The sequence below is a fragment of the Chelonia mydas genome, chromosome 1 (genome assembly GCF_015237465.2).
Source record: "Chelonia mydas isolate rCheMyd1 chromosome 1, rCheMyd1.pri.v2, whole genome shotgun sequence".
NCBI classification, from domain to species: Eukaryota; Metazoa; Chordata; order Testudines; family Cheloniidae; genus Chelonia; species Chelonia mydas.
This window is the reverse complement of record NC_057849.1, coordinates 248,025,775-248,038,327: the sequence shown is the minus strand read 5'-3', so window position 1 is coordinate 248,038,327 and position 12,553 is coordinate 248,025,775. Positions and strand designations below refer to the sequence as shown.

General features: G+C 39.5%; 1 protein-coding gene across 4 annotated transcripts in view; it reads right to left on the bottom strand.

Annotated features, from left to right (window-relative positions):
* DRAM1 (DNA damage regulated autophagy modulator 1) overlaps nt 1-12,553 on the bottom strand; it is a 36,649-nt gene that overhangs the window by 15,890 nt on the left and 8,206 nt on the right. For all 4 annotated transcript variants that reach the window (XR_006289183.1, XM_007072274.4, XM_027834478.3 and 1 more), the window contains exons 2-3: nt 10,011-10,078; nt 4,176-4,318 (exon numbers count right to left, since the gene is read on the bottom strand). Coding sequence is in view for 3 of the 4 variants with exons in the window: in XM_007072274.4 (XP_007072336.2) it covers nt 4,176-4,318; nt 10,011-10,078 (211 nt within the window). In the remaining variant the exon portion in view is untranslated. The remainder of the gene's footprint in view (nt 1-4,175; nt 4,319-10,010; nt 10,079-12,553) is intronic.

Sequence of the window (12,553 nt, the reverse complement as noted above, 5' to 3'; positions counted from 1 at the left end):
CTAGTTAAGAAGTAACTCTCAGAGAGGTAACACAGTCTTGTGATTAAGATAGTGGCGTGGGTCCCAGAAGATCAGGGTTCAATTCCCAGCACTCCAACAGATTTCCTGGGAGACCTTTGATAAAACCACTTAATATCTCTTTTCTCTTGTCTGCAAAATGGGGATGATACTTCCTTTGCCTGTCTCTTCAGACTGTAAGCTGTTTGAGGCAGGGACCTGTACCTTATTATGTGTTTGTACAGCATGAAGCACGATGGGGCTCTGACTTTAGTTGGTTTGTATTGCAGTCCAAATAGTAAAATAAGGAATGTCAGAATCAGTGAGAACTCATCTTATGCTTTCTGACAAGATCCCAAAACCTTATTAAGAAACTTTTAAAGAAAGAACAAAAAAGAGTTGGAGAGAGAAAGTTAAAATAAAAAAGGAGATAATGGGCAGAGATCAAAATTTTTCTTTCTGATCTCTGGTCAGGGCTAGGAGAAGTTTATTATTGTATTTTTTTAAATAAAATATTTCTAGACCTTCTGTTTTGCAAGATTTCCAACCGCACATTCATGTCATTCTGCTTACTATCTTACTTTTTTCTCTTCATTGCAGTACTGGTAGCTCTTGATGTTGTACTGATATTGCCTATTCTGCTCCCGTAACACTTCTTTTGTCTGGTCTGGTGGTTCTTGCTCTCTGCTCTGTCTCCAAAGCATGTACTGAGAGAAAGAGAAGGAGGGGACCACCAGGAGCAGACCTGGCATCTTAGGAGCATGAAGTGTGCTACCAGCAAGTGGGCAGTAGCAAAGGGAGGGACTATTTCTGGTTCAAGGTACCTCAAAAATATTTGTAGTTAAAATGTTTGAGGAGTAATGGTATTGAGAGAGGTGAAGCAGGACAATACAGAAAGCAAGCCTGGGACGCATATAAGGAGGTAAGGGATATTAGAACCTCAAAGTGTCCATTGGGCCCAAAATATTGCTCAGGCATGCAGGAGCGAAAATCACACTTGGAGTTGCAGCTAGCAAGGGATGTTAAGAGTAACAAGAAGGGTTTCTTCAGGTATGTTAGTAACAAGAAGGTGGTCAAGGAAAGCGTGGGCCCCTTACTGAATGAGGGAGGCAACCTAGTGATAGAAGATGTGGAAAAAGCTAATGTACTCAATGCTTTTTGTCGTCTCTGTCTTCACTAAGAAGGTCAGCTCCCAGACTACTGCGCTGGGTAGCACAGCATGGGGAGGAGGTGACCAGACCTCTGTGGAGAAAGAAGTGGTTCAGGGCTATTTAGAAAAGCTGGACAAGCACAAGTCCATGGGGCTGGATGCACTGCATCCGAGGGTGCTAAAGGAGTTGGTTGATGTGATAGCAGAGCCATTGGCCATTATCTTTGAAAACTCATGGCGATCGGGGGAGGTCACGGATGACTGGGAAAAGTGCCCATCTTTAAAAATGTAGTGCCCATCTTTAAAAAAGGGAAGAAGGAGGATCTTGGGAACTATAGGCCAGTGAGCTTCACCTCAGTCCCTGGAAAAATCATGGAGCAGGTCCTCAGGGAATCAATTCTGAAGCACTTAGAGGAGAGGAAAGTGATCAGGAACAGTCAGCATGGATTCACCAAGGGCAAGTCATGCCTGACTAAACTAATTGCCTTCTATGATGAGATAACTGGCTCTGTGGATGAGGGGAAAGCAGTGGATGTGTTATTCCTTGACTTTAGCAAAGCTTTTGATACGGTCTCCCACAGTATTCTTGCCAGTAGTTAAAGAAGTATGGGCTGGATGAATGGCCTATAAGGTGGATAGAAAGCTGGCTAGATCATCAGGCTCAACGGGTTGTGATCAATGGCTCCATGTCTAGCTGGCAGCCAGTATCAAGCAGAGTGCCCCAAGGGTCAGTCCTGGGGCTGGTTTTGTTCAATATCTTCATTACCGATCTGGAGGATAGCATGGATTGCACCCTCAGCAAGTTTGCAGATGACACTAAACTGGGAGGAGTGGTAGATATGGTGGAAGGTAGGGATAGGATACAGAGGGACCTAGACAAATTAGAGGATTGGGTCAAAAGAGATCTGATGAGGTCCAACAAGGACAAGTGCAGAGTCCTGCACTTAGGACGGAAGAATCCCATGCACTGCTACAGACTAGGGACCAAGTGGCTAGGCAGCAGTTCTGCAGGAAAGGACCTAGGGGTTACAGTGGACAAGAAGCTGGATATGAGTCAACAGTGTGCCCTTGTTGCCAAGAAGGCTAATGGCATTTTGGGCTGTATAAGTAGGAGCATTTTCAGCAGATCGAGGGACATGATCATTCCCCTCTATTCGGCATTGGTGAGGCCTCATCTAGAGTACTGTGTCCAGTTTTGGGCCCCACACTACAAGAAGGATGTGGAAAAATTGGAAAGAGTCCAGTGAAGGGCAACAAAAATTATTAGGGGGCTGGAACACATGACTTATGAGGAGAGGCTGAGGGAAGTGGGATTATTTAGTCTGCAGAAGAGAAGAATGAGGGGGGATTTGATAGCTGCTTTCAACTACCTGAAAGGGGGTTCCAAAGAGGATGGATCTAGACTGTTCTCAGTGGTACCAGATGACAGAATGAGGAGTAATGGTCTCAAGTTGCAGTGGGGGGCGGGGCGGTTTAGGTTGGATAGTAGGAAAAACTTTTTCACTAGGAGGGTGGTGAAGCCCTGGAATGGGTTACCTAGGGAGGTGGTGGAATCTCCTTCCTTAGAGGATTTTAAGGTCAGGCTTGACAAAGCCCTGGCTGGGATGATTTAGTTGGGGATTGGTCCTGCTTTGAGCAGGGGGTTGGACTAGATGACCTCCTGAGGTCCCTTCCAACCCTGATATTCTATGATTCTAAGTTCTCTTAGTAGAACAGCCAGTCTCCCTCCCTGCTAGTCAGCACTCCAAAAATAGGTACAGACTTTGCCCTCACCTCTGCAACGTCCCCACTGTCTACCAGCCTGGAGAGCATAATAAAACCTGAGTTTGTAGCCCAAATTGGAGTCTGCTGCATCCTGCATGACATCAGTTGATGAGTAAAAAGCTGACTAGCTGAACAAAATATACTTTTACTTGGTCTCTAAATAGATGGTGTGTGTTCTGTTGCTCTATGAGAACACTAATTACCCAATGTGGTCAAGTATCTTTAAGCTCAGGAAGTGTGCTGTTTTCTTTTTAAAAGAAAGAGAAGTGAACAAAGACATAGGATTAGTAAATTGTCTTAGTCATTTGCTTACAATTTTTACAGTATAAACTATAATGGCTTTGGACATAAAAACAAAATATTTCCACTCAAGTGTTCTTAGAATAAGACTTACTTTCTCAGGCAGCAGGAAGATGCAAGTTGCACGTACACACAAACACACACAAATTTCAGCCTAGCTCACAACCCACTACTTCTTACAGTTGCAAAATTTCTGTGCTCTAGGTCACATCTACCTTCACATATCCTTCTAAACTGCATGGTCTTCTGTGTTCCTATGCGTCCTGACTCAGCAAAGCATTTAAACACATGCTTAAGTCCATCCTCATTCAAAAAAGGAAGGTACTATCACTTGTGCTTAACTTTAAGCATATAAGCAGTCCCAGCTTTTGTTGGTATATGCTGAATCTACAATAGGAGGGTTTGCCAATAAAGCTAGGGTAGAGAAGACCTAATTTGTTTTTCCCTCCACTCTAAACCTGAAAGGCTTAACAGATCACTTGTTTCACTAGAGTGATAACTTGCAGACTGGTGCTATTTACACCCTGTCTTTACCTGTGAATAAGGCCTATCCTGTACTCAAGAAGGTTTTGCCAGTATATCTAGACCAGCAAACCTGCCTGGTGTAACTTATATCAGCAAAGCAGTCCTGATATTAGAATAGTAGAATAAGCTAAACAGGTAACTTATAGGTAAACAGCTAAACAGCTAAATAGTAGAATAAGCTAAACAGGTAAACTGCCTGTGTAGCAGTATACTTAACCGATACTGCTACACAGGCAAAAGTTTCTAGTGTAGACATGGCCTTAAGAGAGTTAGGAGCCAAATATTTCCTTTGGAAGACTAGTGGAACAGATGGAAGTAAAACATTGTTTTTCATGTTGTTAATTTACTGATCCATAAATACAGCATTAACCATTTAAATCTATAATTTTTTATGGTTAAAACTTTTAAAATTAGATTTGTGATTAAAATTGGACCATACCTGAAAATTTGCAACAATGCCCATTCCAATACAGCCCAGCAATCCAATACACAATGTAATTAAGTTACATGAAGGATTCATAAAATGTGATGATTCGTTTTGCTTCTCTATTATTAAATATCTGATGTACATTGTAGCTGCACCTAAAAACAGAAAGAAAAAAAACACCCCAAAAGATTTATTTTCATTTACCATGCAATTATGTTATCCTTTTTCATTTTCTTTGGTGAAATTACATATACATTTACAAAATTCACTTAAAACCACTATGCACTGAATTACATCTTCTCTAATTCTACTGTGATGGGAGTGGGAATGGGGACTAAAAAAGTAGTAAGTTCTACATGTATTATTTTCAGATGCTATTCTGAAAGGGTCTCCTCAATACTATCTTCCCCAGTTGCTCCCATAAATTACTTTGGGACAATTTAGGAAACAGGGTCATTTCAGTCCCATTACAATTTGGATTTTAGAGAGCAGAGAATGTTGACAACCATGCAGCCAGCATCAAGATTTTAGTCAGGAGGAGGGGATGGAAGAGGATAAAGTATGGGCCACATCAGACGAGGAACATTCACATAAAGAATCTGACACATCAGAAAAGGGCAGACAAATAAACAGTGACACGTTTTTAAAGTGCTTGTACACAAACGTTAGAAGTCTAAATAATAAGATGGGTGAACTAGAGTGCCTCATGTTAAAGGAGGATATAATAGGCATCACAGAAACCTGGTGGAGTGAGGACAATCAACGGGACACAATCATTCCGGGGTACAAAATATATCAGAAGGACAGAACAGGTCGTAAAGTGGGGGAGGGGGGGTGGCACTATATGTGAAAGAAAATGTAGAATCAAATGAAATAAAAATCTTAAATGAATCCACATGTTCCATAGAATCTCTATGGATAGTAATTCCATGCTCTAATAAGAATATAACAGTAGGGATCTATTATCGATCACCTGACCAGGACAGTGATAGTGACGATAAATGCTAAAGGGAGATTAGAGAGGTTATCAAAATGAAAAACTCAATAATAGTGGGGAATTTCAATTATCCCCATATTGACTGGGTACATGTCACCTCAGGACGAAATACAGAGACAAAATTTCTCAATGCTTTAAATGACTGCTTCTTAGAGCAGCTGGTACAGGAACCCACAAGGGGAGAGAGAACTCACAACTCTCGATCTAGTCCTGAGTGCAGCGCAGGATCTGGTCCAAGAGGTAACTATAACAGGACCGCTTCGAAATAGTGACCATAATATAATAACATTTAACATTCCTGTGGTGGGAAGAACACCTCAACTGCCCAACACTGTGGCATTTAATTTCAGAAAGGCGAACAATGCAAAAATGAGGAGGTTAGTTAAACAGAAATTAAAAGGTACAGTGACTAGAGTGAAATCCCTGCAAGCTGCATGGACACTTTTCAAAGACACCATAATAGAGCCTAAACTTAAATGTATACCCCAAATTAAAAAACACAGTAAAAGAACTAAAAAAGAGCCACCGTGGCTTAACAACCATGTAAAAGAAGCAATGAGAGATAAAAAGGCATCTTTTAAAAAGTGGAAGTCAAATCCTAGTGAGGTAAATAGAAAGGAGCATAAACACTGCCAAATTAAATGTAATAAGAAAAGCCAAAAAGGAGTTTGAAGAACAGCTAGCCAAAAACTCAAAAGGTAATAATAAAATGTTTTTTAAGTACATCAGAAGCAGGAAGCCTGCTAAACAACCAGTGGGGCCCCTGGACGATCGAGATACAAAAGAAGCACTTAAAGACGATAAAGTCATCGCAGAGAAACTAAATGAATTCTTTGCTTCAGTCTTCATGGCTGAGGATGATAGGGAGATTCCCAAACCTGAGCCGTCTTTTGTAGGTGACAAATCTGAGGAATTGTCACAGATTGAAGTGTCACTAGAGGAGGTTTTGGAATTAATTGAAAAACTTAACAGTAACAAGTCATCGGAACCAGATGGCATTCACCCAAGAGTTCTGAAAGAACTCAAATGTGAAATTGCGGAACTATTAACTATGGTTTGTAACCTGTCCTTTAAATCAGCTTCTGTACCCAATGACTGGAAGATAGGTAATGTAACGCTAATATTTAAAAAAGGCTCTCTCTAGAGGTGATCCCGGCAATTACAGACCGGTAAGTCTAACGTCAGTACCGGGCAAATTAGTTGAAACAATAGTAAAGAATAAAATTGTCAGACACATAGAAGAACATAAATTGTTGCGCAAAAGTCAACATGGTTTCTGTAAAGGGAGATCATGTCTTACTAATCTATTAGAGTTCTTTGAGGGGGTCAACAAACATGTAGACAAGGGGGATCCAGTGGACATAGTGTACTTAGATTTCCAGAAAGCCTTTGACAAGGTCCCTCACCAAAGGCTCTTATGTAAATTAAGTTGTCATGGGATAAGAGGGAAGAGCCTTTCATGGATTGAGAACTGGTTAAAAGACAGGGAACAAAGGGTAGAAATAACTGATAAATTTTCAGAATCGAGAGGGGTAACTAGTGGTGTTCCCAAGGGTCAGTCTTAGGACCAATCCTATTCAACCTATTCATAAATGATCTGGAGAAAGGGGTAAACAGTGAGGTAGCAAAGTTTGCAGACAATACTAAACTGCTCAAGATCGTTAAGAGCAAAGCAGACTGCGAAGAACTTCAAAAAGATCTCACAAAACTACGTGATTGGGCAACAAAATGGCAAATGAAATGTAATGTGGATAAATGTAAAGTAATGCACATTGGAAAAAATAACCCCAACCATACATACAATATGATGGGGGCTAATTTAGCTACAACTAATCAGGAGAAAGATCTTGGAGTCATCATGGATAGTTATCTGAAGATGTCCACGCAGTGAGCAGCGGCGGTCAAAAAAGCAAATGGGATGTTAGAAATCATTAAAAAAGGGATAGAGAATAAGATGGAGAATATCTTATTGCCCTTATATAAAGCCATGGTATGCCCACATCTTGAATGCTGCATACAGATGTGGTCCCCTCACCTCAAAAAAGATATACTGGCATTAGAAAAGATTCAGAAAAGGGCAACTAAAATGATTAGGGGTTTGGAACGGGTCCCATATGAGAAGAGATTAAAGAGGCTAGGACTTTTCAGCTTGGAAAAGAGGAGACTAAGAGGGGATATGATAGAGGTATATAAAATCATGAGTGGTGTGGAGAAAGTGAATAAGGAGAAGTTATTTACTTGTTCCCATAATATAAGAACTAGGGGCCACTGAATGAAATTAATGGGTAGCAGGTTTAAAACAAATAAAAGGAAGTTCTTCTTCACTCAGCGCACAGGCAACCTGTGGAACTCCTTGCCTGAGGAGGTTGTGAAGGCTAGGACTATAACAGGGTTTAAAAGAGAACTGGATAAATTCATAGAGGTTAAGTCCATTAACGGCTATTAGCCAGGATGGGTAAGGAATAGTGTCCCTACCTTCTGTTTGTCAGAGGGTGGAGATGGATGGCAGGAGAGAGATCACTAGATCATTACCTGTTAAGTTCACTCCCTCTGGGGCACCTGGCATTGGCCACTGTCGATAGACAGGATACTGGGCTGGATGGACCTTAGGTCTGACCACTATGGCCATTCTTATGTTCTTAAGAAAGGTTATGACAGGGAGATGAGCACTAAGTTGGAAGATGGACAGTTTATTAGACTTTAGTCTGCCCTGATAGATATCTATATTCGGGAACCACATCTGTTAATGACCAGCATATAGTTTCTTTGTTGGATGTAACAGGAAAAAAAGTGCACCCAACTATGTCATCAGAAATTGTTCTTAACTCTTGGGGCCCAATTCTGACTAGCCCTTGCCATAAGAGCCCTCCAAACTAGTGTATACAGATATTTTTTTGCCAAAATATCACTGTCTTTAGGCTCATACTCAATCTATAGGCCCTAATACTCAATTAATTCCTATCAGAGACCTATTTACATATGAAAATTGACTGCATCAGAGAATTGCATTATAACAGGAGGGGGTCAATATGTTGTAAATCGGGCTCTGTAAAGAACAGTATAACAACACAGTTCATAACTCAGGACTTGTCTACATAGGGAAGAACAAATCATACGGTGTTATACACAATTTCCCCAACACAGTAAACTTGCCTATGCAGATAGGCCTTTAGAGGTGATATAATTGGAGAAGGAGGTTGTGTATAGACACCATTTTGGGGTTGGGGAACATATATGCGTAAATATACAGGCCTAGATTCTCCACTCCATCAGATGAGAGGAGGGTGCGCAGTCAGTTGCAGTTCCTTGATTCAGGACCGCCTGGCCCCGCTGCAAGATTCCTGACGGGTCGGACAGGGTGGATTGATTTAAATCAAAGCAATTTATATCACTGATTTTGATCATGATTTTAATTAGCAAGCAGGAAACCTGGATTCAAATAATCCAATGTGTTTTGCATGTGTACTTTTTAGTTAATTTCATAAGACAGATTGATTCAAATTGGTGGTAACCACTGAAACATGTCAATTTACAACTAAATATAGCCTTTATACTAAATTGGTTCTTCTTTTTGCGCACCAGGAGGATACATTATATCTATACACATTTAAGTAATTACATAGCTTAAACTTACATTTATTCAGATTCTTATTTTTTACATTTTTATTATGTTAGAAAATAGTTAATGGTGCATTTCTTATTTACTAGATGATAACTAATTTTTACTTGTGATTTGTGTCAATCTATTTGAATGGATATTCAAATTCAATTAAAAGTACACAAAACCGGCATTTTTTAAATGTGTTGGATACATTTAAAAAGTTGATCAAAATGTTTATCAAAACATGTTTTACATTTAAAACTAACTTATTTATTAAAGGAAGTATTGCCTGCAGTTCGTGAATTGAATGTTTCTATTCACCATGTCCTTCAAGATTTTAGAACTAGTAGAGCTCATTCTCTCACACCTGTTTTTATTCATAAATTGGAAGAGGATAAAAAGCTCTCCTGCTTTTTCAACTCCCTTTTGAATGAACTAGTCATTGAACTGAACTAGTTGAATACACTGAAATGATGAAAATATTTTCTCTGCACCTGCAGAAGAGGCCACTGCTATCAAAAGCTGGTATAGCGTGTCAACAAATTCTGGTTCCAGGTGCTTAGCCAGTGACTTCAACCATTTCAGTTATTTCACTTTCTTTGAAACAGCAAATATGCAGCTTAATTTCCTTTTTGTATTTAATTTAAATTATTTTAATAGATTATAGTAAGTTTAGGCCTCAACATAGGTTGTCAATTTCAAATGTTATTTTGAATAGATTTATTTTTTTAACTAAACCTATATTTAATTTAAATTTTTAAAAATCAGATATTTAAAAAAAAATCAAAATCACTGATTTTTATCCAACCTGTTAAGGAACCTTATGCCAGTGGAAGACCAGGCATAGCTGAGCCCGCACCACTGTTCTACCACACCTCTCCTGGTTCCACACCCACCCTGGCCCCTCCTTTCCCTTATACTATGGGTTGTGGTGGGGAGCAATTGATGCAACCAGATTTATATCAGCTGACAGTTTTCTTCCACTGGGCATTTCTAGCTGCTTTAAGGCCACTTTGCACTGATTAAGTAGTCTTAGTAGACCAGAGAATTGATCCATACCATACACTCACTGACCCCAAAGTGGCACTCTGCAGTTCCCTCTATAGTGTTCTGGAGTAGGCTCTCTGCAGTATTTTGTGGGGACTAGAATAGGGGCAACCAGCACTCATCCTACTTCTAGATCCAGGTTCTCTGATATTCAGACAGAATTTGGCCCTTAATATGCTCAGACCAAATACCCCATACATACCTAAAAATGCTGAAATATTAATCATAAACCCAAATATGCCACTTTCTGGAGGTTTTGTTCCTGTGTCACTAAAACAAGAAGAACAAAAAAGTTAGTTCATGAAGCTTGTAAGATTGAAGTCCTCAATTATACAATTCCCTAAAAGAAATGTCATTTGTATGTAGTTTTATTTTAAGAAGACAGACATTTAAACAAGGAAATATAATGTCCTCTGTTGCCTGTCTAAGGCTTTACTGGTCGAACTGAATGGTTATCTTACAATAGAACACAGTCTCTGTGCTATATCCCTCCCACAATTCATCACTCATACAGAGCTGTGATGACCTGGAGTTACACAAAAGGTATCTATGAACAGCAGCTAATTAGAAGGACATTGGTGAACTTTACGGAGGATGGCACTGTCAATGCCATTTTATATGTCAATTGCCAGCTAAGCTAGTACTGTAGTTAAGACGTCAATCGACAGTATGCAGGCTTGTGGGAACATATGATTCTGTGCTGGACTGTTGGATCCTACAGATGGTTCTGCTATCAAAGGGCAGAGTTGTACTCTGATTCACACCCCAGCCCTCAGTATCCTGCTCTCCCTAGATGTGTGGCTCTGCCTTTGACTGATAAAAGGACGGAGCAGCTACATTAAAATGATAGAACTGAAGGGCCCCAATTCTCCTTTCATTTACATAGTAAAAATCAGGACTAACTCCATTGAAATCAGTGATATTATATGAATGTAAAACTGCTGTAAAGTGAAAGGAGAATCAAGACTACAGCACACTGTTAACATTCAAACCTGCAACTGGTTCAAAACATAAGCTCTGCAATTTTCCCTCCTTAGCTTGCTATTGTATTTAGTAAAACAATTTTATTAGAGGCACTTTAGTAAGGTAGTCTCTGCTATATCCACACAAGTCTTCTCTTCAGGAATACATGGGTGCTGGAACTAGGGGTGCGTGCCACACTCCCTGGCTTGAAGTGGTTTCCATCATACACATGGTTCACAGTTTGGTTCAATGGCTCTCAGAACCCCGACTTTAAAAATTGTTCCAGCACCCCTGCAGCAATATGGTTGTCATTTAATGGCAAAAATGTCAAGGTTCTTGCTAAAATTCCAGGAATAAATAAATGTAGGTTTTACAGTATACATATAATTATAGTACACTAAACAATATACACCGTAATGATCCTTGCTGGTATTGCACATTGAACAAGCGGTTCACTTAAGTGATGTGTACTCCCTGCTCTCCTTCCACTTTTCTTACTGGTTATCTTCTTGAAAGGAGCCACCAATTCACTACTCAGTAATTTTGAGAAGCCTTCATCCTTGTAACCACTGATGTGACAAACAATTCCTTATTTTATTGTGATAGAAAGAAAAAGGGTCAAACGCCCAGAAAACTAATATAGAATATTTAATTGTACTTAGATTCCTTCTATTCTGCCACTTCCATTTATTTACAACCAAATTTTCAAAAATGGCCACTGACTTGGCTGCTTCAAGTTTTTGACTGCCCAACTTGGTTTAATTTTCATAAGTACTGAGCATCTGAAGTTCCCATTGACTTCAACTGAAATTGTGGGTGCTCAACACCACTCCCTCAAATCAGGCATCCTAAAAAGCCAAGGCACCCCAAGTCAGTGGCCTTTTTTAAAAAAAGTTTGGCCATCTTGTTTACTTCAAGCAGGAAGACTGGAAATAGACCTTCAAAATTAAATCGGAGAATTACAATCTCCCTCTGCCCCCAAATGATTGATGTGCATAGTCTGTCTCTCACTTCCTTGCAAATTAGGCTAGCTGGTCAAGAATGGCAAGAAACTAGATGGATACATTGACGATAGTGATGTGAGTCCTTTTCTTTGTGAAGTTGTTGTAACGAATACTGAAAACATCCATACTGACTCCCAGCACATATGGATAAAAATTCTAATAGGGTTCAGAGAGCAATAGCTTGGGAGACTTCAGCATTTAATCAGTATCTTAGAGTTTGTACAGCCTCTCAGGACAATGTTAAGATTTTCTATTCATCTTATCTTCTAGTTATTATGCTCGTTCAAGTCAAAGACTTGCTACAGCACATACTTTTTAATAATCACACATTCCTTACCTGACACTGAACCTGGTAAAAACAATAAAGTTGCCTTAATTTCTCATTTAATAGTGTAGGTGTATTTGAAATCTTTGCTTTAATTATCAAGGCCTTTTTAACCTTGAATTTTTGATATTTTCCTCATGAGCCTGGAGTAGTTTTATAAAAACGGCAGAAAACTTACTTCCAAAGTGAGCCACTTCAGACAATTCTGAAGTACTTCTGCAAATTAGAAACTGTTCTATGCAACCCAAGTACTGAACCATGGTTACTTCAAAGCCTTTGAAGAGCTTCAGGTGAGAAAGGAATGGAATCTGCACACATGAAGTACGCAGTAATTTGAAATTCTGGGAACACTTCACATTTTAAGAGCAGTCCAAATAATTTTAAATTGTACTGAGCTCCACTCATTATTGAATGAAAGCTGTCTTAAACTAAATTTTATAGAGTTCTACAGTT